The sequence below is a fragment of the Lates calcarifer genome, linkage group LG6 (genome assembly GCF_001640805.2).
Source record: "Lates calcarifer isolate ASB-BC8 linkage group LG6, TLL_Latcal_v3, whole genome shotgun sequence".
Lineage (NCBI taxonomy): Eukaryota > Metazoa > Chordata > Actinopteri > Centropomidae > Lates > Lates calcarifer.
In genome coordinates, this window is record NC_066838.1 from 13,007,154 (window position 1) to 13,032,960 (window position 25,807).

The 25,807-nt window shown below is 41.7% G+C and overlaps 2 protein-coding genes across 2 annotated transcripts in view; both read left to right on the forward strand.

The window, feature by feature from the left end:
* Positions 1–170: 170 nt before the first annotated feature.
* On the forward strand, positions 171–6,965 carry LOC108876448 (protein FAM3A-like). Its single transcript, XM_018665963.2, is given in 11 exon segments — positions 171–480; positions 1,331–1,362; positions 1,464–1,571; positions 1,905–1,928; positions 2,041–2,135; positions 2,137–2,165; positions 2,504–2,562; positions 2,665–2,715; positions 2,829–2,913; positions 3,958–4,084; positions 5,666–6,965. Coding segments are annotated over 10 exon segments (690 nt in total). The 5' UTR covers positions 171–480; positions 1,331–1,349; the 3' UTR covers positions 5,765–6,965.
* A 1,040-nt stretch (positions 6,966–8,005) lies between these two features.
* The window catches only part of LOC108876449 (serine/threonine-protein kinase WNK1-like), a 35,995-nt gene continuing 18,193 nt past the window's right edge, over positions 8,006–25,807 (forward strand). The window contains 3 exon segments of the mRNA XM_018665964.2: positions 8,006–8,657; positions 16,135–17,338; positions 25,506–25,678. Of these exon segments, the coding sequence (XP_018521480.2) occupies positions 16,613–17,338; positions 25,506–25,678 (899 nt within the window). The 5' untranslated portion in view covers positions 8,006–8,657; positions 16,135–16,612.

Below are 25,807 nucleotides of genomic sequence, written 5' to 3' on the forward strand. Positions count from 1 at the left end.
GGTAACGAACTGCTACAAGACCGTTGCACAACAAAAGAAGCCAAATTAAGTTGTTATCTGGTTAACGAAATGGTGCACGACTAGATGTAACACTAATGGTTGTTTTTGCTAGTCTTCGCATTCTGCCGACAGTTCATGAAGGGGGCATATAACAAATTTTGGTCACGTGGACCTCCTTGCGCAGACTCCGTTTTCACTGACTGGGGGTTGGCAATATATCCGGAAGAAAGATGGGATGGGATTAACCAAATGTAATTTTTCCCCATGCTTGTGGAAAGTGCTGTAAGAACATTTGTGTAAATGGTCGACTGGGCACACTGGAAGCTGATTTATCCCACTGAAGTCTAAATGAGGAAACAGCGCAAGAAATAATCAAAGTCCCGGGTGGCAAGAGCAACAGCTCTTTTTTTTTCTATCGTTCCTAACATCCTCAGAGGTGACAAGTAAAGACGATACTCGGCTGAAGCCTTGACTCAGCAGGTAAGAGCTGTCGTTTCTCATTGCTAACTATATTTGGGTGATTAACACTGTTCTCAAAGGGATTGTCTTGTCTTCGCGATTGTTTGGATTCATGTCATCCACTCAAACGTCATCTCTTCAGAGCCATCTTGCATGGTCACTGTAAGAAAAAAAAGTGCGAGCTTTCTGTTGAAGATGTAAAGATGTTGTTCTAAACTTTGAATGAAATGACGCTAAATTAGTTGTATTCCGTTCTGTATTATCTTATACTTCTACTCATTTCAGAGGGACTTGTTGTACTTTGTATTACATTTGTTGCGGCTTTAAATACTTGTTACTTTGCACATTCAGAATATTAAGACACAATATAATAATCAAATGAACACATTGTTACAGATTAAGCTGCCCAGCAGAATATAGAGTAGTTAAAACTAAAATTAAAGTTATTCTTACACATGAATGCATCAGTAATTATTATCCTATAGGCCATCCTGCGTTATATGGACTTTTAGGTTTAGTACAGTACTAGTTCAGTAAAGTAACTTTTACTGCTAGACTGTGGAATTGCTACTTTAACTTTAGTAAAAGATCTGGGTACTTCTTCCACTGCTGATTAAATGGTATAATTGTTTTAAATAAAAAAAGCTTGAACTTTAATCTTCCTGTATTTTCTTCCTGTATTTCTTAATTTTTTTTGCTCCTATACTTATACTGTACTTGTCCTTTCTATTTTAAGTTCCCTCTTTCAATCTGTTGACATTGTAAAAAAAGCCACTTTGTAAAAATATTACTGCACTTTTTAAAAATGGCTGAAATTCAAACCTATCCTATCAATCCTAATGTGGACACATTTTTTGTTATCTCTTTTTAGGTCTTTAAAACTGTGGATCATGAGATTAACAGGTGAGTTGAAGTTCTTGTTACATTCTAATGAAAACTTGTCAGACCAGTATTAATCCCATCTGTCTTTTGCCTGAACTGGTGTTTCCTGTTTCTCTTGACAGGGCCCCTGAGAGTTGTGGCTGTGCTGCTGTTGGTGGGGCTCACCTGGCTGCTTGCAAACACTTTATTTGGAAAGGAGAGTGGTTCATCTGTGCGCCATTTCTTCAGTGGTGAGAGAAGTAGCTCTGAAACAATGTCTAGACAGAATATTTACTATGAATAATTTATCAAACAAAAATGGCATTCGCTGGTTGTAGCTGTTAAATGTAAGATTGGGATTTTTTATGATTGAATATTGAATTTACAATGTTAGGAAAACAAGCACTCTGAAGACATCTGGGAAACAGTAATGGGCATTTTAATTAGAGATAGACTAACTGATGAAGAAATAATTTTCAGTAGAAACCCAGACGTGAAGTTATGAGTGTTTAAATCTTAATGCATGTTTGACATTTCTGATATAACATTATAAAATTGATTTGAAAATGTACTTTTTTTTTCAGGTGCAAGTGAAGAACCAACCCCTGGTAAGCAGAAGAAACAGTATAACACGACTCTTGATGTGTATCATGTTGATAATGTTGTAGTTCTTGTATACCTCCTTATTACCACCAACTAATGTGTCATATATTTTAACAGAACCTCGCCCTCGAAAATATAAATGTGGGCTTTCGGCTCCCTGTCCCCCGAAACACTTGGCTTTCCGCCTGGTGTCTGGGGCTGCCAACGTCATTCGGTCCCAAAATCTGCCTGGAGGACAAGATGTGAGATTCTAGTGCTTACCAGTCCCTCTCTGTTCGTCCTTGTCTTTGTCTTTCCTGCTGTCTTCTTTGTTTGTTTGTTTTTGTTTTTCTTGTTTTTTTTTCACTCTCTATTCTTTTTTTCCCTCTGTGCTGTCAAAACCAGGCCTCCAAGTCTGTCTGGGGAGCTGAATGCAAGTATTCTTTCAGTCTGTCTGTCCCTCATCTCCTTGGTTTTGTCTGTAGTCTTTTTATATTTCTTGTTGCCTATGCCAGGCAATGTGTGTTTGAGTGTGTAGGGAAATGTGTATGTGCAACATAAGGACGTTTTCTCCTAAAGTGCTGCGGTCTGTGTCTTGCAGGTTAGTGAGCAGTGTGAAGAACAATGTTGGCAGAGGACTTAACATAGCTTTGGTGAATGGTAGGAGTAACATTCTTGACTTCTTCTACAATGTGGTATGAATATTTTAAACTCCTCTTACTTTTGCTGCTGTAACATCTGACTGATGCGTCTTTGCTTCAGGGGTAACAGGAGAGCTCTTGGACACAAAGAACTTTGACATGTGGGCAGGAGGTAATAAAAACCTGACTTCAATGCAGAGTATATATTTCACATCTGGTACATGTGTTTCTACAACAACCAATCCATCAGCCACAGTTTATAGCTTATCTGATGTTCATTCTCAGATGTTTCTGACCTGCTGAAGTTTCTCCGGCCGCTCCATGAGGGGACACTCGTGTTTGTGGCATCCTTTGATGATGCAGCTACAAAGTAAGACTCCGTGATGCATGTCTGTTCCAGTCCAACACCCCTCACGTTTTCTTTTGGAAACACCACAGAGGAATTTTCCTAGATATATTGTTGGTCATGAATATTTCATGTTCTGAAATCTTTTGTAGAAAAAAGTAATTATGTGGCTTTGCTACAGAGAATAGTTTTTTTTTTAAATAGCTAAACCACAGCAGAGCCAATTTCTAGCAGGCTTTATAAACCAACACCCGGTGCCTCTCAGTTCATCTGTTGTTGTCTGTACTGCCAAATTCAACATTACACTGATCAGCCACAACATTAAAACCAGTTACTAGTTTTAATGTTGTGGCTGATTGGTGTATATTCACCACTGTTTTAAGATTAAATGCATAAATTCATTTATTGAAACATCCTGATAAATCTCATGCATAATATAATTATAGCATTGAAGCACAGGAAACAGTTTGTCACAGGTTGGCAGCTATCTGTCAGAAATACTGCATGAGGAGTCACTTGCTTAACAAAATGTTTTTTAAAAATGTGACAGTCGTGTCTGACGTCTAGCACTCTAAAAGAGCAAAAGCTCCAATTAACACTTAAAGAGGTGAGCGGCGCAGTCAGGAATGGTAATTTGAAGACAAAATACCCTGTGGGTGACAGTATGCCCTTATGGTGGCAGGAATCAACATTTTATTTTAAATTTTACATTGAAATGACATCTGGTGGCTGGCTTTGTAGTTGTTGAAAACCTAATGCCCTTAGGTGTAAGAAAATGAACACAATTCTAATTCCCTTCCTGATGTCCTTAAAGCTCTTATGGCTTAAAAACGTATCAGGTTTCTAAAGTGGTTAAACATCAGAGTTAAATCACGAAGTGCCTGTGGTACTGTGATAAAACTCAGGAGGAGCAGACTGAGAAATGGTAATAGCCTGGATTTAATTTCAACATAAACTTTAACAGAGGTGAAGCACTCATGGTTGACCTGTAAGCCTCATGCTTAGAAGAGCAGCCAACCCTCTTAACAAACATTAACCCGCTACCTCATCCTCATTTCCCGGTGGCAGGCTGAACGACGAGTCTCGACGACTATTTGAAGAGCTTGGGAGCACGGCAGTGAAGGAGCTGGCCTTTAGAGACAGCTGGGTGTTTGTTGGAGCCAAGGGCATCGAGAATAAGAGTCCTTTTGAGCAGGTATGTTACAATTACTACTAACGCTGAGCAAATCCCGGGGGTAGAATTGATCTGCTGCTCTCATATGATGCAGATCTGCTTAACACCTAACTGCTTACGGATGTAGTAAAAAGATACATTGCTTGCACTTTCAATGGTAACATGATACTGATTTAATGATGTGCAGCAGAGTAAGGAAAAACTATGCCTATGCACCAATATCACAAGAGAGAGTTTTGTGATATTGGTAATAGTGTACTGTTGATAATATATTGCAATACAGAATAAATCCAGCATAGAGCCATAATAAAGACTGGTCGTACCTCTAATTTTGACAACATGTGATGGGTAGTGAAATGTTATCTGAGCCAGTGTTATCACGTGGAGAGAGTTTTGATGTCCACAAGCTGACACATTCTTGGCTTAGCCTGCAGAATTTTACAAGTCTGTCTGAAAACCTTAATGTTACGATTCGCTTTGGCCTTGTTCAGGCTGCCTGCCCAAATCCATTTTTTGGCAAATCCAGATTAGATTTTAGAAAGTCTGGATCAGATCCAAATCACATTTGGAGGTGGTTTGAAATACAGTTTTATTCATATCTCTACAGATGTGTCTCAGTCTAGATGCTCGGGCTGCTCAAATCGGATTTCAAAGTGACTTTTGAGTGCTAGGGCTGCCCCCTAAAACTTGACTATTCAAAAACATCAGCCGGGAAGCCCCTGATTCGACTCAAAACATGTCAGTCGACGAGTTTTTACACTTTTCTTTTAGCTGCCTCACAGTTCACACACGGAGCACCTCAGGAGCAACAGTGCAACAGGCTGAAAATTTTACAGCCGAGTTTTGTCTTAAAATGGCCTAAACAACAAAACGAACTGGGATGTAGGTAGAGACTTGATGAAAATAGAGGGCAAAGTAACAATGATCAGTACAAGGCAGCACAGAGCATCTCGTTTCTGTTGGCCGACCCATACTCTCAGCTCTGGTGTCAGGTGAGATCTGCCTGCTGAGAGCCGCGTGCTCGTTGCAGGAATGCGCACATCCAAAGCGGAAACTAACGGTGTTACGGCGTGTGAAAACGGACTGACAGTGTCAGCAACCCCGCAGGAGACACGTGGTACAGAAGGACAAAATTGTGTCAAATGTTAAATCCAGAGTCACCATAGCTACATAGTTACTGACGCCTACACACAAAGCCAATCTGATCACTTGCAAATAATATTGCATACACTCCTGCCCTAAAGATCTGATTTGACAAACAAATCTGAGTTGCCTGCAGTTTGTGACTGATTTTTTTTTTCTGCCTTTCAAGCAGCAAACATTTCTGTGGTTGGTGCAATAAAATGCCCATAGGAAAAGGAGAGTCTGATAACTTGGAAAAACATTCTTGCATTCTCATCCACAACACACATTGATAGTTAAATCATCATATTAGACTGATAGATTCTGTGAATTTGAAAACTCAGTACGGTTTTAGTGTAGCAGAAAGTCATTAAATTATTGTTCAGCACTCAGTATGTGAGCAGCTGTTGTGCAGTGAGAACCTGATCCCCATCTGTTTTGTTGAAATCAGTTCTGTTTGCGTACGGTTGTTCCCTCTAGCGTATGAAGAACAGTAAGAGCAGCAACAAGTATGAAGGTTGGCCTGAGTCTCTGGAGATGGATGGCTGTATTCCCCTTCGGCCACCCCTGGAAGGATAACGCTGCCCAGTGCTCCCTCGCCTACAGTACTACACTAACACCTGGAGCAGCAGCAGTGGATCCAAATGACTATTAGAAAGCCAAGGACCTGCTGAATGACTGAAACCATCCAAGATTCGGGCCACAAATAATCTTTTGTTTTCCTTCTCATGGCAGCGGCATGAGCTGACTTCAAAGATTGTCTTGGGACCTGATATATTTAAGATTGCTGGAACCTGTTGTAGAAGGATTGTGTGTTAAGCTTTGTGAGCCACCTTTTGAGCTGAAGTCTTGTGTCAGGTTACGGGAAACTTGAGAGGCCAAATGTTTGATGACCAAAGTGCAACAGCGACTAGTGAATGAATACAGCTGGAGTAGGTCTTCCAAAGCCGTTGTAGGAAATGGATATATTTCCTCTCTTCAAGCCTGCAGGGTGCTTGTAGGGTGTCAATATTATGCGCTTGAGCAACAGGAAAATGACGCTTTGAATATATTTGATATTCAGCAGGAAAAAGACACACCTAACTAGTTTCACACTAAAGGCATTGGGAAACCTAATCCATGTCAATACAAGGAAAACATTTGTTGTATTCTAGTAGTTTGAAGGCGTTCTACTAAGCTCCAGGTCTGTGTGCAGATTTTATATTTAAATCCGTTAATATATTTTCATCCTGTGATTATATATATATAATTCAGTGACATTGTTATGCATAGTGTTGGCTGCCATTGTTTCCTTAGAACTTGATGCGCAGCACTTACTGCTTGCCACGTGTTTACAGATTTCTTTAGACAAATTTGGCCTAGGGTCATTTTCCTTTTGGTAAACCTATTTATTTGAATACTTTATTATATAAACACAGCAGATTAATTGTGGTGTGGGTTCATCATAACACTGCCCATAGGTTTTAATGTCACCTCAGGCCTGCAAGCATCTTTCCACTAGGTGCTTTGTTTAAAAGATTCAACCTAAATCTGTGATTGTGTATGTTGTTTTTTAAAATGTTGAATGTATCCACCTGGTGTCTTGCAAGCCTAATGTGTAGGAAATGTCTGATGCATAAAAGTAAAAAGATTATTTTATGTGTAAGTTTAGAAGTCCATTTTAGCTGCCTTTGTCTGGATTATGTTATATTACCTCTAAGTGTCAAGATTTTCTACAAAGCATCACAGTCTGTGTTGTTATATTGTGACAATGCTGATGAATAAAAAAATGTCCGAATAATTTTTGTGTTTACATTTCCATGGGTCCTGAGTGGTTTTGAGTCAACTGGAGTACTTGAAGAAATTCACCAGAGGGCGACAAAAGTTAGCGTCTCAGCGGGGTTACTCGGTTCATTCTGCTCAAGGCATTTGCTTCACTAAGCATATGCCATGGTGGGGATAAACGCCGCGGTCTGAATGTACAAGATTTCAGGTTTGACAGTGAATTCAGTGACAACACAGAGCCGTGTTTCTGTGAATCGCTACGCTATAACGTAATAATGACAAACACGATCAATTTCATTGTTTCATTGAAATGTGTTATGGGGCATTCAAGAGTTGTTTTAAAAAATCGTGATTTCGAGGTGTGTGTTTACGAATGAGTTAAGTTCTGTGACGTTCAAAGGTGCAGAGACTGGTTTGTTGCCAAGATTATGATCTGGACATGATTATCATAATTTGTGCTGTTATGTAGGTTTACTTTCATATTTAGTTTTTGCTTCCTTTTCTAAAAAAGTAATCTATTTACTTAGCTGCCTTTAAGTCACAAGTGTGGTTTAAGATAAAATGCTCATTATTTATTCCACTCATGGGAATGAATGTGTTACAAAACTTGAACTCTGTGTATATTATGAGTATTGCACTTTTTACAAATACAAACATAAACACAAAAAACAATTAAATATGAATTGAATAAACATCAAAAATCAGCATTAGATAAATATGAAAATAAAACATTACAACATATAAATTAGAAACAGCATTAATCAGAAACACCATGTGCAATTTAATAAAGGTCAGAGTGCAATGACAACCATGCAAAGTGGCTGTGTATAGTAACTGCAGTAAAAGAATGAAATAGTAGAATAGTATCTAGATTAATATAATCCTTTATCTACCAACCTCTAAAATAAAACTATCACAGTAACCTTAAAAATGTTATAGAATCATTTACAGGCTAGTTATTGTCAATTTTGGGAACACAGCTGAACAGTTGCCGTCCTGAAACGGAAGCTTACGAGTAGCATTGAACGCAGCATCGAAGTCAAATAACGAGCCGTCGATATAAACACGTAGCGCCGCCGCCCTCTTGTGGCGGAGCGAGCGAACTGCGAGTTTTGTTCAGGATGATGATGAGCCCTGTGGCAAGTGAGAACGGGCAGGCAGAGCGCCTCAGTACACACGAGAACCTGCTGCTGAAGGCCGTCGGAGTCGTGCGTTGTAAATTATGTACATAAGTTACTGACATTATTCGGGTACACATGAATGGCCAGTCGCACAACTTGGAGCCAACACACCGAGCAGCGAGTGGGGAAATCTGTGAACCAGCGGCAAGCATCGTCTGAACTGGAACACGTACACCAAGTGCTCTCTGCCTGTCTCTCACACACAGACCGAGGCTCGACGGCTCCGGTGGGGATTTTCAAGCCGACAGCACCGCGGCAAGCGTATAAAATGTAAAGAGCTGAACAAACGAACCCGCGACTTTTTTTCTAAAGCTTTTTGTAAATGTATTTTTTCAGTGGGTGTAAAATAATTTTGTAGGCAGAAAAGCCCTTTGTAAAATATCGTGTAATAACGTTTGTAAATAGCAATAGGAATAATAATTAATAAGAAAAAAAATTCAGTTATCAGTGAGATAGCTAGCTGACTAGCTCGTTTTTTTTTTTAAAAAATATATCGCTGGACCGACGAGCTACGATGTTGCATTTGGGTGAGTGATGTTTGTTGTTATTTTCTATTACAGAGCACATAGTCATTTTCGTAAAATTATGCTGTCATGGCAAGACAGTGATCCATAGTGAGACATTATCTTGTTTTTTTATATTGTCCATTGTGTTTAAGTACCACAAGCTTGCTCATTACCTGTTTATCCTCTCCTATGGCAGCCTATTATTCTGAAATAAATTATGCTGTGTAAAAACACTTCAGTCAAGTGCAGACCTGCGGGCAGACTCACTGACAGGCCCTCACACAACAACAGTTCAGCCCATCATTTGAATGATTTGCCTGTGCTCAGGCCACTAAAGGCCACTTAAGGAGGTTTTTGGCGGATTTTGATTTGTGGTGGTGTCAGTCGTCTTAGTCACATATGCTCTTGCCCTGTATGGCGATTGCACTTGGTGTCTTTCACCGTTTGCATGACGTTTAGAAAGTCAGCTGAGACACCAGCCAGCCAATAGCTGTACTTCATGGTGCCTGCACATCCAGGCATGTTGTATATGCTATAGCCTATAAATAACGTACATTAATTGCATTTTGCTTCAGAGCCAGTGAGCAGGGTCTTTGCTTTAAACAATTAGTCCAATATGTAAGAAAATGTCATTTCCACCTGTGTCTCTTAGAAATAACAAATTTGTGCATTAATTGTTGGATTTTTCTGATTGCATATGATATCCATAAATTATGAATAGCAAGCACCCCATCCCCAACTCCTGTATTGATATTTTATAGACATATATCAAAACGGTGCATCTGATAGTCCCACTGAGAGCAATAGTGGAGTACTCAAAACATTAGGGAGGATGCTTCCTCTTTTAAAAAAGGCTGACAGCTGCTAAAGTCCTGAAATAAACACTTTACCGATCTCTGAGCACTCCATCATCCATAAAAGTTTGGACACCATTTGCAGGAATAAAAGAGGCTCAATTGCTGATATGAGCTCTTGGAGTAGTAAGCCACTTTAGTAACATGTAATCCCGATTCATCATTGGCTGATTAAGGAGCCTTTCTCTCACCTGGATTAGAGGAATCCTTTGGTATGGGATGGTTCTGTTCGCTGAGGGGAATAAAAGAGAACAAAAAGGGAGGTTAGATAACACATATTCTCTCTGTCTGTCTGTCTCTCTCTCTCTTTCTCTCTCTCTCTCTCTCTCTCTCTCTCTCTCAGTGAACAGTACTCTGTGTGTGCTACCTACACTCCACTCTCCCATGCTTGACCTGGATTGGACAAAAGTCCTTGTTGTGTTTTCAGCCTTGAGTTTCCCTAATGGGAAGAGAACAATCATTGTGTGTTTTGATTCTAGTGGCCAGCATTTGATATTTTTTATCAGGTTTTTCAAAACGCAGCCCAGACAGAAGACGCACAGGAGAAGCAGCATGTGCTGAACCAACTTGTGCGATCACAGAGCAGGAGAGGGAACAGTCTGGGAGCAGTTTTAATTTCATTATCTTTTCTTGTTCAGTTGCACACACACTGCTCTTGAATGTCTGTGATGAATGATGCTTTTCAGAGCGATCTTCATGATCTATTCATTAAGACATTAGCTTGTGGGTTCAATTTGTAGCGTCCTCTCTTCCCTTTGGCTGTGTATGTTGCACAGTGCTCGTCCTGAACATTGTAGTTAATTGTGATTGTTTCCACTTCCTGTTTTTCAATGCGACAGCAGCACACACAAAGTCAGCCCTTTGAAGGTTTACACCTGCCACTTACAGTAATGTATCCTGTTGTGACTGTATGGCAGAAGTCATGCTTGTTAGACAAGGCCTCACTGAACAAATATTGTCTTTGTTTTTACCCGCCGCTGCGATCAACAGCTGAGCTGCAGAGTTCAGATGCAGACCTGTGATCTTTAGAGTAGCTGCCATTTGAATTTTGGTCAGTAGCTCTCAGAACCTGTGCCACCTCTGCCCTGACTCCCCACATCACTCAGCCTCCATCTCCTCTTTAAATCTCTGTGGGACTGAGCTGGGAAATGACTGGATAGGTTTAGGTGGTTCATTTATAAGGGGTTGTTGTTGCAGGCAGGTATTGGCTTGAATTTGAGTTGGATTTGATCCACACAGTAATACTCATACAACTAAAGTCAACCAGACTTTTGACATTTCTCGCAGTCTCCAGCTGAAAGTGTCTGCTGTACCTTTGCACTCATCTGTGACTCCTTGGTACAACAATGCTCACTCTACAGTCCAGTGATCAACAAAGGGATTATATGCAAACTAGTGTAGCTGGCAGTGCAAGAAGAGACATTGTTAAAAGACTGCAACACACGCATACTCGCACATAATACACTTGTGCTGTCATTTCTTTACACCTGAATTCTAACTGACAATACACCTTCACTTCAAAATCAGGTAGAAATTTGCAGTTTTGTAACATTAGTATTAGGCATAAAGTCATAAAAATGAGTTTTTAATGAAAAACAACAACAACAAAAAATATCAACACAAAAGTGTTGATTTCCCTGAAGTTGTTCAAAGTGAACTGAGTGACCTCGGGGATCGTTCTGTGAGACTATCATCATATATGTAATCGTCACATTATTATTTTTGTACATTGCCCATATTCTTTATACTGTGAACATTTTTACATTCCCCAGTAAACATTTTGCATATTCCATCCTGTTAATTTCTACACATTTCAACACTCTACAGTAATTTTCACTTTTTTACATATTTTAATTGTAAATTTCAATTTTCTATTGCTTCTTGAGTTTTACAGTATTCCTTGTACATGAAAACTTGTTCTGAAAGAAAATGGAGCACATCCTTACAACTGAGAATCTGTCACTAGTGAATGTTTGTTTGCCATTTTTACCTTTAAAAATGCCTGAAATGATGAATCGATTATGAAAATAGATGACAATTTTCTGTCAATTGACCAATCGATTTAATTTTTGGTCCTTAGAGTGCAGGTTGAGTATTTTAACAGGTTTAGTACTTCCCCCTTGACCCTCTGCACCCAGGACATACCAATGGAAACTATTCCTATGCTAATGTAATCACCTCATGTTTTCAGCCTTGTCCAACCACTAAAAGCATTCCTCCTCTTCCTCTCCTCTCTTCTTCCTCTCCTCTCCTCCCTATGCACAACTGTAGCTGCTTTTGTTCAGGCAGAAATTTAGCTATAGTCACTGCTTTCATTCACACAAACACTGGCACATATTTTATCAGGCAAAATCCCCCCTCCCCTCCCTCAGCCCCCTTTTTTTGTCTGTGCCACCCCCCTCTCTTTATCTTTCTCTTGTTCCCTTTCACACACACATTTTTCCCACCCCTTCTACTAGCTGGCCTCTCTCGCGCCATCTCTCCTTCCCCCTCTCTCTCTCTCCCTCTCCCTCTCCCTCTCTCTCTCTCTCTCTCTCTCTCTCTTTTTGAAACTCTGCTGTCCGCTTGCTCCCACCAACTACAATCCCTTCCTGTCCCCCTCACCACTTTTTATTCACTCTTTTCATCTACATGTCCCCCTCAATTGCAAAAAAAACGCCGCTGTCTGTGCGCACGCACACAGAGTCCCCTGGCTCGTCCTTTGTCTGCCTGCCTAATTTTCCAGCGTCAGTTTGGTTTCAGGGGATTAATGTGTGTATCCCCATGAAGTAAGGGATGTAAAAAGTGCAACAGGATTGCAGCGCATTTGACTTCTGTGTGTGTTTGTTTTTGAGGCGAGAGCAAGCATATGTAGGGCTTCCCTCTCCTCATCTTCAAACTTTGAGTACAAATAACAAAAAAATCAAGTGAAAACAAACATGGCCTCTTAGTGTGTTTTCAGGATAGAACAGAAATCACATCCTTGGCAGTTGTGAAGCAACGCTGTCACAATGATTTTCGCTGCACATTTCAGAAATGATTAGGCAGCTGCAGGTGTTCTCCCCGTGTAGGAGCCTCACAGAAGCCTGGAGGGCAGGCAGAGTGCAGCCCATCAGATGTTTGGTTCTCATGTATACTCCAGCACTGATAGAAAAATTAACAGACAGTGTTTCTGACGTGTGAATTTGCCGCATGCTACATGCCAGGTAGTCTTTTTGCTGCTGAAGCGAGATGTCACAGTTTCAGCTGTGGCGTTGCTTTTTTGTTATCTTCAACTTTGGTTTACCACGTTTGCCCACATGGGCAGTTGCTTGGTCATTTGGCTGGTGTCAGGAAATTCCTTTCAGCATTCTTTCATTGAAAGGGGACATGTGGTTTGGGTGCGAGTGAGGGTTTGCTTTTGATGCGTGTGTGTGTGTGTGTATGTGTGTGTGTGTTTTTGTCTGTGTATAAAAGATAGAAAGGGTGCGAGATGGACAGAGAGAGAGAGAGAGAGAGAGAGTGAAACACAAAGTTTGTTCTACCTTGCTGGTGTGTGTCTCATATCTGCATCTGTGTGTGTGTGTTTATGTGTGTGTGTTTGGAAGGGAGACTGGGCGGGTATGAGAGACAACGATGGGGTTGAACGTGTTTGATGTACTGTGATAACTCTGTCCGGTATGTGGCTTTCATGGGAACTCCTTGCCCTGGGGACATGGGCGAATAAGCTCCTGTTTAAAGGGCAACTTCCCTCTCTTTATCGCCTGTTGTTTTTCCCCCTTTATGCTCTCCACATCCTGTTAGCCTTTACCTTTTTAGTCTCACTGTATACTACAGTATATCCCCTCTGGGTCACCCTAATGCAAATAATTGTCCTTTTATCACGGTCATTGTACATGAAATCGAAGATCAGGTACTTGTTCTCTGTTATTAAGGTTACTGTAGTGCTGAAATGAGTAGACAGTTGTTTAATCAGTGTAGTCATCATTTAATGAACCACATTCTCTGCCTCAACCTTCCCTAATGTGAGGATTTGTTGCTCATTTTAAATTGAATATCTTTGAGTCTTCAGCCGCTTGTTCAACCAAAAAAATGTACTAGAGTACATCACCTGGAAGTCAAGGAAATTTTGATGGTTATTTTCTCACTATTTTCTCACATGTATAAACTAATCAAAAAACCACAGCCCTTGCAGTAGGGTGGAACAATATGAGGAAACACAGAATATAATTGGAGACTCTGCTGCACAGGTTCTCTCAAAGTAGCTGCCGTAACTGTAATATCTGAGGTATGCAATGGCAATAAAGTACCTAGATTTGTCAGATATCAGTAGTAAATCCAGTTGCTACTAAGCTAAAACAGACCCATCCATTTGGTTATTTTATTTATAAATGGCTTCTCTTTCCAATTTCCAGAAAGTAACCTATATAACAATGTATATGTATACATCACTTTTGCAATTTGATTATTGTGTCAGGTGTGGAGTGTGTAGGAGGCTGTAGCTTAATGCTAATTACAGCTTGTTTCTATGAGCATGTGTCTGTGTCTCGGGAATGTGGCTGAACTTGAAATCTTTCTTCAGGAGCGTCTTAGCGGTTGGTCTATATCAGCCTATTGTGTTTTTAATTTGACTGACAGCTCCTGGCATTGCCCACGAGAGGCTTGATGTGAGTGTTAATGACGGCATTATAAAAGAGATAATAGCTGCTGCAAGCCACTAGACGAGCCACCAGTGGTCATGGTGGGCTTTGCTCATTAAAACTGAAGAAAAACAGAAAAAAGTCTAGACTCTGTGCTGTAACTTTGACTGAGCACCGACGGGCAGCGAGGAGCACACATAGAGGGCTGACTGACTCTGACTCTGACTCTGACTGAGACTGACTTGTACTCATGTGGTTCTTGTGGATACCTTCATAGCTAAGGGTGCTGTAACCCTAGACAGGGGTGCCTGACAGCAGTGGCCCCTAACAGTCCCACGTGTTCATTTGTAAAATAATATGTGTTGAGTTGGAAACTAATATGCAAAGTGAGTGAACACCCTGACCCCGACTGCACTTTTTACTTTCCATTTACTGCACCATTACACTCCCACGACTGCCACATTCCTTCTGTGCAGCTTTTGTTGTTGATATGCATTAGCAACTTCACTTCCTGGAAATTCAGATCCTTAATCATAAATGGTGACTTTGGGCTTTATTGTATCTGTAATTCCTCTCAGTTACAGGCTCCAGAGTAACTTCAGGCTGGCTGGTGTCTAATGTAACTGATGCAGCCACCAAGAGATTATTGGCTGTCAGAAGGCAGAGGAGATGTGATACCTAGGGACAGATGGAGAGTGATAGAGAAGTGAAGATAAAGATGTCAAAAACATTTCTTGGTAATGTACTCTCACACACCTACACACACACACACACACACACACACACACACACACACACACACACACACACACACACACAAACAACATACCCAAACAATGAACGAGTTACGTTATTGCACAGAGATTGCCATGGCAGAGGAAACCTGCTGCTGTGTTCAGTGTCACCTTCATGCTGGCAGAGGATAGCGCCAAGGGCAAGTTTGAAACTGTCTCCCATCACCCAGCCTCGATGGTTGACTGGACATGCACTATGTAATACTGTTGGTGGATGCCTGTGCTGATGATAATCGTAATCATAGTTGTGTATATTTATGAGTCCTTTGTTGCAGATGTGTGGTGTAGTCACTCCAGCACAGTTCAACAGCCCCTCTGTGTATGAATTATTCACACTCAACCGGCCCATAGTTCATCATCCATATTTAATGGTCGGGATCGCATACTCCTAACTGCAGCTTTCTGTTGACTAATGGAGCTGTTGAACACAACTTAAATCACAAGACGCAGATAAACGTGCACTTGATGGTTGTTGAAGGCATGTGTAATTGTTGACCAGGCTAACTGGATATCCTTTGAAGACTTAAATTTTAGTCCACAACAACGATGAAGCTTTTTATTATTTGGCAGATTAAAGTGTGAGTGCTCTTATGCATGAGTTTTGCAATATTCTTACCATATAATGTTATAACTTGGGCGGTCAGAGTCTATTATACTGAGTCAGAAATAATGTTCTCCAATTCTCAAGTTACTTTTAACCTATGTCTGATATCGGAAATATTTTCACAAAATTTGGAGATCTTCAAAATGTTAATGTAAATGTTAATGTTTGCAACATTTCACTTCATAATGAACTTAATTGCCAATTGCATCAGCAGAAGTTTTACAGGCAATCAACACTTCACATTGTCATGGGAAACACTGTTTTTTTTTTTTTTTTTTTTCAAGAATTAGCAGCAGTTGGTCAGAGCTGTTGCATCAGTAACAACTCTTCCTCTTTGTGACTTGTTTCAGCATTTCATATCTAACCCTGTCCAATTTACATGTACTTTCACACAGACTAACTAGGCTACTCTGACAGTCCTTCACCCGACAAAGCTGCCGTGAGAATTTTTCTCTGAGGTTACCTTTTTGATGTTGGTTCATTTTGTCCCTGTGAAGTATAGGGCACCCTGTGACCTGCTCAGATGATATCTCATCAAACACAAACAGTATCTCACTCGCTCGAGAGCTAAAAATGTCAACAACATGGCAGCAATTGTCTCCTCTGACTGTCTGAATATTAATGCAGTGTTTTGTTTATGTCTTGCAGGGCTTACTTGAAGATATTCACACAACAGCAGTTTGAAAGAAAAACACTGCAGCTTTCCGGACAGACTTGATAAAACTCCCGGTTTTAGTGTGTGTTTGTAAGAGCCGGGAGACGCGTGGTTTTCTTTGATTAGTACTGCACCTGCGTGGGTTCTGAAGAAAATGTAGGATATGGTGAGGAGGAAAGTGAGGACAGAAACTATTCTCCAGCACCTGTGGTCTCATCCTCCTGTGCTACTGTAAAGCTTTTTTTAAAAAAAAAAAAAGGAGAGGAAAAGAACGGAGGAAAAGTGGGAGAGGGTCGCCAGTTTGGCCAAAGAGGGGCATCAGTCATCTGCAGCACTGGAAGAACAATCTGACAGACTAGAAGGGGTGAGTGGGTGACCACAGAAAGAGAGAGAGACGGGGACTGACGGAGGAGCAAAGGTTTGGAGGAGGAGGAGGAGGAGGTCTAGCAGGGGTGGGAAAGGTCATTCCCCATGGCTACTGACCCAGGAGAGCCCACAGGCACCGAGGACTCCTCGGAGAAACCTGATGGACAGAGGGAGGAGGACACGGAGCTGGAGGGCAGGGCCAACCAACAGAGGGAGAGGACACGCAGCACCCCCTCAGACCTCTCCTCCTCCCGGACTGAGGAGAGGAGAGCGACAGGAGGAGAGGATGGAGGAATCCGAGGAGGAGGAGGAGGAGGGGAAGCCACCAAGGAGGGCGAGGAGACCATAGTCAAACCGATTTCAATCTCCGCGCCCTCCTTACCGGCGGACACTGGTCAGAAACGACTGAGGAGGGAGAAGCGCTTCTTCAGGAAGAGTGTTGAGATTTGCGAGGAGGATGATGAGGTGGAGGTGGCCCCCGAGGCGCCCCACAGTGCCCCCCACCTGGAGTTGCGTTCCACGGACTCAGTCTTCACCGGCGGTGCCCAGCAACAAGGGGCTGCTTCGTCCTGCGCTGCCCTGGGCCATGACCCGTCTTGTCCCAGCTCCAGCCAGGAGCCTGGCAAGGACCCTCCATCCTCCACACCCACCCAGAGGGGGAAGGAGAGGGACCGTGAGCAGGAGGAGGAGGCAGAGATGAAGGCTGTGGCCACCTCTCCTGGAGGCAGGTTCCTCAAGTTTGACATTGAACTGGGCAGAGGAGCCTTCAAAACTGTGTATAAAGGCCTGGACACAGAGACTTGGGTGGAGGTGGCTTGGTGTGAACTGCAGGTAAGACAATCTGTTTTATTTTCTTTCACACCATCATTATACATAATTATCAATTCTGCATTAGCTGGCACAAATAGCTGAAATTGAAATAAACCCAAAATAATCAATGCACTTAAAGAATCCAGAATGTGTACACAACACAAGAGGTAAATAAAAATACTTTATATCAGCAAATAATATTTCCAATTAGTGTGCGTCTGAGAGTTTTATGCCCAGTGTTGTGCTTTTGAAGTGAATAGCATTAGATGTGTCCCAGGAGCCCTTCCTCCTGAAATCTGGAAATCTCAGCACGTTGTCTGTTTGCTTTTCATACTGAGAGACTGCGGTTCAGTGGAGACCGGGGTGAAAAGGAGGAGCATCGCTTGTAGTTGAGTGACAGCACAAACTGAATGTAGAAGCTTTGCTTTTTCTAGGACTGTTATGAATAATAGAATCTTAGGCTGTCAGCGCCTCTTCTTGTTGTGATAGGGTATCCTATTAGAAACAGCATTTCTTGCATTGGAGTAAATTATGAGGGTTCATTCATGGTACTAACATATTAATTTTTTTTTATTCTATTAATAACACTGTGTTGTAGTTGTAGTGTTTGGGGCTCCTCATAGCTCCTGAAAATTGTTTCTTTATGGAAATTGATTTTTAAACAAGCTAATTGTGAATTTCCCATGGGGATTAATTAAGTATCTATCTATCTATCTATCTATCTATCTATCTATCTATCTATCTATCTATCTATCTATCATTAATCAAGCACTGAACATATTTCACTAGTTTTAAAATGAGAAGTTATTGTTCTAATTATGGCCATGCTAGTTTAAACATTTGTCTGGGTATAACTGAGGCTACTGTACAATACATGTCCCAGCCCACTCTTTGTGTAATGTAATGAGGTATGTAATGGAAATCGTCATGTGAAAGGGAACCTCTGAATGGGATGCATTTTGTGAGCACAGAGCAAATAGGAACACTGCAGCAAATGTAGGTGTAACAACAGTAAACATTACTGTAACAAACTCTGAGTCATGCGTTGACTTTGCGGTGGGAGGAAAATAATGACATGTGATAAATGTTTTATACCAGAACACGGCATACCATAGCCAGCCGGATTCATTATGCTCAGAAGTAATGGGCAACATTGTTAGATGGTGTGAATTCAACATGTGGTGGGAGACAGACTTGTGGAGGAGAGAAGAAATGCATCCCTCTGACTCTTGGCCCCACAATAGAGAGCTGTGTTATGGTAAGCCATCTGATTTGACTGCTGGCTTTGTGTGAGAAAAGTCAGTCATGTGTTTGGTTTGGAGCTAATTCCAAAACAAGAGCCTTGACTAATCCTTGAGATCAGGCTCTGTCTGTTGGACTAACAAGCAGCAGGCATGCCCCCATCACCTTTTCTGGTTTTGCGCCAACACCTAGTGAATCAGCTTCACATCAGCAGTTGGGCTCTGCTACTTGGTTTATCATACTTCCACAGCTCCTGTTCAGTCCTACTTAAACACTTGATCTGGCCTTTTTCTTCCCTGAGAGATCTGCTCAGCTTCCAAATGTAGTCTGTTTAACCTTCAGTAATAATGTTATCACTAATATGTTTTGCCACTTTTATGACATTCAAAGGCGCCGCACTGTATTTTGCCTTGGCTCAGGAGCGTGAGCAAATCTGAGCTGGTAAAGCATTTTTGAAAATGAAAAGACAGTAGGTCTAAGCTGATTTACGCACCCATATTGAATGTGTGATATCCAGTATTGTCTCCATAAATGCACCGGGTCAAATTAAGTCCCATGGGGAGTCCCTAGTTTTTACTGGTTATTTGTTTGTTAGGCATTAGGACATTAATGGCCACATCAAGCGGAAACACTCACATTGCATATTTTATCGTCTAACTAGATTTTAAATTATGAACAGATAGGAAGATAGCCTTTGAGAGAAAAACAGAATGAGACCCTGACACACAGAGCAGCAGCCAGGAGATGGGAAAAAGGCAGTGTGAGAAAGAAATGAGGGAGGCACAGGAGGTGATGGTCAGTGTGAGAAAGAGAGCGAGAGAGAGAGAGAGAGAGGGAGAAAGAGGGGGAGATGATGAGCCAAACAGAGGATTACCATGGCATCCCTCCCAGGGAGCAGTCGTGTAGCTAATGCTAAGTTACCACATGCAAGGAGACACATGAATACACGCATACATGCACATACACACAGACGGTACACAGTGGCCTGGTCACACGCCTATAGATGGATCCAGTGCCACATTCAGTGCAACGTTCTAGTCGCTCAGGTCACGTGATCTGTACCTTTTAACCCACCTTACTAAAGCTTGTACACAGTTTCAGTGCAAAGTGGCATTAGAATGGACAATAGTGATCAGAATAATAATGATAGTGTGCATGGGGCTTGTTGTGTTAATAATGATAGACATGACATCAGCACTAATTTGTCCTGGATGCAATGATGGATAATTTTTGTGTGGATGTATCTCACTTAAGGATGATAATAAACAATAATTCTTGTTGAATTTAAAAGATTCACAACTGTATTATAGTTTAGTTTTGTAGGTTGACTCAATTCCTCACACTCACACAAATTCACAGTAATTTCCAGTTGGAAGCGCAGGTGCCATTAATCAAACTGCAAGCACGGAAGACAGTCTGTCTATATATCATAAGGCTATAAGACCACGAACAGTCTGTGCAACATTTCTAGTTTGCTATCACTGGATGGGAGAGGATGATAAACAGCCTGTACATGACTAGCCAATACACTATTTGATGCTATTGATGCTATCTCCACTATCCTGAGAGACTGCAGCCTGGGAGCACCTAGCTCCTCTCCTCCTGTGTCCACAAAGAGAGGGAAGCCAGGGGATTAGCTGTCCAAATGCAGCTTGAAAGAGTGGGTAATTAAAGTTCACAGTGCGGACACCATCTCTCTTCTTTCCTCTCCGTGTCCCTGGGAATTCCACACCTTAAAGGGCAGGGCTATATATCTCTCTTGCTAGTGTGTTTGCCATCCATCACCCTAACTGGATGTGTTTGTATGTGACATGTATTACATTTGTGTGCGAGCTGTTGCTCTCTGTCCGTCTGTGTCAACATATGCCACTGTATGCCTCTGCCTATCGCCCTCTCTCTCACTCTCTCTCTCTCTCTTGCTCTCACTCTCCGTCCCTCTCTCCCTCCATCTCTCTCTCTCCCCATCACTTTTTGTCTGTGTGAGTGAGCATGCAGAGTGATCCAGGGAGTTAATTACAGTGGGTGCCTGTCAGGCTGGAACAAAAACCCTGCACAGACAGCATAACTCGGGCGGCAGAAACCAGACTGGTTCAACCCAGTCATCCCAGACTGGCCCAGCTCAGCTCAGCCCAGCCACACTCACAGGACTACAAACACTAGAGCAGTTTTCAGGTCTGAATAACCTCAGTGCCGAAGGCTGCCATGATGATGATGCCGTGTGATTTAACATGTATTGTTATACAGCCTTTTGAGCTTATGTCTGCAGGTAAATATGATCAGGATGTTGCCTGCTGCAAACACAATGCCACATTTCTTAGTAAAACAACATATCATTACTAAGGGCATTTGACAAGTTTTGACTTGGTTAAGAGCTATATTGACATTGTATTTCAGTGTGTAGTGCCTTTGACACAGAATCTTGACCCCTTGTTCACCTATATACAGTTGAGTCCCCCAGTTTGGCAGCTGACATGATAATTTAGCCATTAACAACATTGAGAGATCATCTCTGGTCACTGCCAACTGTTTGCCTCATGTTAGAAATAATATCTTTTTAGAAAACATTGTTATGACTATTTTTCAGTCTTTGTAAAAGTTGTTTTTTTATGTTCATAATTCTTTGGCTCAATGTAACAAACAACAACAGCAAAGCGAGGAGCTGGAGATTATCTGGGTTGCTTCTCATTATGAAATACCAGTTGGGTTAGGTCAGGTAAAGCAAAGACAGACCATTGATGGTTGACTAAAATTAGAAGTGGCCAAATCTAATGGACCGCAGCTGAACTGACGAGACCCGCGTGGAATCGATCCAACCTAACTGACCAGACGCATGTTCAACTAGGGCAGTGGCAGTTGGCAAGAGTCCCTCGGGCTGAATCCTCCCACCACAATGTTCATTACCTAACCGGCAGCAGGGATTCAATTTCTATTGAATGTTTGAGACATTAACCACACAACGCTGGCATTAACTGTATTACTTAATAAAATTTCAATAAAGCAATTATGATCAAACTGTTATGACGTGATTATCATCCATGACAGAGAAGCCCTCTGAAGCTCCTTTTAGGATAAGTAGCACTGATGTTATCTAATAAACCCATTAACACCCTAATGTGTATTTACACTTTTATTGACGTATGGTTTCTTACCATAACTCAGATGTTGTGTATCCTCTAGTTGGCTGGCTACATTATAGCAGTGAAGTTGCCTCTACCTCTGTGCACCATAGCTGTAAAACATACAACATGTGACCTCTTGCTCACAAGGGGTCTCCTAAACAGAAACGGCTAATGTGTTGTATTGGTTAGAGGGATCTATAGAGGTTAGTGAACTTGGCCTACTGGCCTGGGGTTCTAATCCGACATGCAGGCCAGCCCTTTTCCAGCGATCTATCTTGTTAGTCTGAGCTGTTGTAGCTTACAGTAATCTAATCCCAGCCACCCGCCACCTTGGATTTTCAAGTGCTGACATGCTTACTCCCACGCTGCAGGGCAATACATACTACAAACACCCTCATAAATGTACAATTATCCACCTACAGCGAGAATAACGCTCCCTTATTTGTTGATAGTGTGCTAAACCAACCCTATTTATCTCGCTGTAGCTGAGGCACACTCCTCCCACAGACAAGAATGTAACCATCAGAGCCAGTTCATCTTATGTGGTTTGCATGATATCTGATACTCGTGCTTGGTGTTTGCCAGAATAGATGTGTTAGGGCTCACGTGCTTTGGTATTAATGACCAGCCTCTTAGCCCTACCAAATGTGCCTTGTAAGCCATATCCTGTCTATTTCTCCTTGTGTTTTATGAGGCTACTTAACTTGCAGCTTGACCTTCTGCTCTACCAGATGTCTGATCCAAAAAAATCTCACAGTGCATGACCAGGTCTTAGGTCATACTCTGTTTACTGAGTTATAGTACTTAGAGACCTCCTATGGAAGTTCCATGTAACAGTAGCATTACATGACCAAGCTGACTATACAGGTGTGGACAAAATAACAGGAACAAACATATTGCAGTATGGCAGCAGGATATGATTAACCACTTTACCCTACAATAATAATACTACTACATGTGTGAAACTTCTAATGTTCAGTATTTGCTGAAATTATATCAGAGGGTTATTCCTGTATTGGAAGGGTTTCCTGATTTTGCATGGTGATCCAGGTAGCTTGTCCACTGTTTGTTGCCAAAAATAAGAATGAAATCAATCAGTAATAATGCACTCTGATGCAAGAATACCACAAACTACAGCTTCAAAAAATGCCAGAGTTGAATCAGCATCTCTCTGACACAGTCTCAACAAAAATTGAACATAATTATCCTCTGGGATTGCATCATATTTTCTAGTGTTGTTCATTTCAGACTTGACATGTATGTGCATGTGAGCACTAAGTCCGTCACTGGTTGTTTATGATCTTAATGGCAGTTGTCCACCCACCCTGCTGTACACAGTCAGTTATGTACATATAGCGCTGTCATGTGCACAGCCATGGTATTAGTTAGGATAACTATGCCCTAAATGCCCATGATTTAGCCAACTAACTCATCAACAGCTTTTTTGGCATTGACCAACACATGTACACAATTGTCATTAGTTTTTCTTGATACTACAATGTGCTTAAATTCTAGAGTAATTACCTGGTTAGTTTGCAGAAATGGAGAACAATCTGGCTGATCTAGAGGAAGAATGACCAGGCCAGTCACAATAGGGCTGTGTCATGGCCTCCTGAGCTGCCGCTTTGTAATTTCCGTGTATCTGATGGTTGAGAGACTGTTCTGTCCCCTTTTCTCTTGTGGTAGCTATGTCCCATTTTGTTTTGTCAGATCTGTTTTTGTTATTGCCGTTATACCAAAGTTGGACTGATTTGCTGTTGTGTTCAACTTGAGGTTATTACCATCATTTTCATGAGTTTGTTGAATTGTGTTCTAATACATTTATCACACAGGTCAGTTTGAGTGGGGCCTCCTAACAGCAGTAATTATATTGCATTGGATGTGCAATGGAAAGACAGCTGTGAGTTATTAATGGCACACATATTGCTTTTATCTAGAGATGTTTTTGTTGTTGTTGTGCCTCTGATTGTGCAAATATGGGTGTGTATGTGCCTGTGTGTAAGTGGGTATGCAGTAGGGAGTAGGGAGTAGGTTTGTGAGAGTCTGTCTAGACACAATCTCACCAACTGAACTCTCCGTGACCTTTGCTGACCCTGAGGCTGTCTGATGCGAGACTCAGAGGGAGACACAATAGATGCTGAGGAGGCAGCAGACAGGGACACACAGGCAGCAGTCTGTCGCACACCGTGCCAGACAGTGATGCAGAGTGATGCTCTGACTATGGAGTGAGACAGAGGACAGAGGCACCCAAACAGCGGTGGTGCTCCCTGACAATAAAAAGCACAGAAGATAGAAAAAACATGTTGATTGACAGGCTGCATTGAAACCTAGGCATGGACAGACACACCTGTGCACAGACTGTTAAAGGGAATGAAAGTATGAAGGCAAGCAAAGGCTGGGCAACTTATTCTTAGCCATAATAGTGCATCGAGGAGCTGCCTTTTTGTTGATGTTACTTCCCTGTTGAGAGGGGAGGGGTGGAGACATTGCCTCCACCAGTACTTCCAGAAAAGGACACTGAACCAGTATAGACACAGAGAGCAAAAGACCTCTGAAAAGAAGAAACACAGGCACAGCGAGGAGGAGAAGCAGAGGCACAAAAACAAGAGCACCAGCTAGGAAAAAAACATATGATAGTTATAGATAGATGCAGTGACAGAGACACTGCATTACATGAAAATCTGTTTGTTTGCGTCCAACTGTCTGCAGTACACCGCCTCCTTTTGGGGAGCTTCGTGTAAAGCAAAAAGCTTAACATCAATGGAATCGATCAATGGAAAGCCAGTGTTATGATGACTCCTATTTATAGTGAGGTCTGTTCGTGACACGACAATGGCTGCCATCCGACTCCCTCACAGATATTAAGTCAGATGAGCTGTTTGGTTTTTTCTTTAATCATATTTTGCTTTCACTTAAATGCTTGAGGATTACCTGTTGTTAGATACAAACCCCTGGCAATGAGCTCTTCGCGCTTTCTTTTAAAACTTTTCAGAACCATCGAAAAATGCCCTCGAAGAGCAGGTCACAAGGTCAGCAAAGGTCAAAAGACCATAGACCTGAAATGCTTTGTTCTTTGCACACGTGGAAATAGCAGACAAAAACAGTTGCTTGTGACAAGTCTAAAAATACACACTGATTTAGTGGAGCCAGTCAGGATCTCCTCCACTGTGAAGTCCTTTGATTATCAGCACTGTGTTTGATTCTGTAACAACATATCACTGTCACATCACTTGCATATTCATCAATATCATATTCTGTTTCCTAATGACTTTGTATTCAGATAATTTAAAGAGAATTACAAGTATTTTATTGTGTGAGCATAACATAAGTTATTGATGAGAGCATCGTGGGTTTAAGAAGAATGAAAAAATACACTAGAAATACAAGATATAACACTAGAGGTGCGTTTTTTTTACTGCAGAACAGAACACCTTCCTACATAACGTGCGTGAGTCTTAGGTCTTATAAATAACCTATGCACCAGTTTTTAACAGAGGGATTACTGAATGGCTCTCTCTGTTCCTGTGGGAAGCTGCTCGTGCCAGTGAATTGGATTTCTGCCGTGTCCATTCTGTCCGCCATACTGAGGATGTGTGGCAGATGCAGTAGAAATGTGTTTTATAAAGCTAAAGCTTGGGTGTTGTCTCAGCACTGCTGCAACTACATGTTGCTAGTACCATCTAGTGGCAGTGGGTGTTAGTGCACAGTGTCCAGCAGTGTTATGATATTTTGGGGTTCTGAACAGGATCACGTGATCACGTGAATTCTTGTCTGGCAAGAGTTCGCATTCATGTCATGTAACTTGATACATGTACCTCTCACCTCAGGACCGCAAGCTGACCAAGGCGGAGCAGCAGCGCTTCAAGGAGGAGGCCGAGATGCTGAAGGGGCTTCAGCACCCCAACATTGTCCGCTTCTATGATTCCTGGGAGTCTGTTCTCCGTGGGAAGAAGTGCATCGTACTGGTCACTGAACTCATGACTTCAGGAACACTCAAAACGTTAGCACCACCTCTTCATATCTATTTTCCTTCACACATCTTTCACAACAGTGACAGCTCACTGTTATTGCATCATTTGATTTTGTCATGTTATTAGTCATGGTCTCTGATTGATATAAAGTCCTCTAA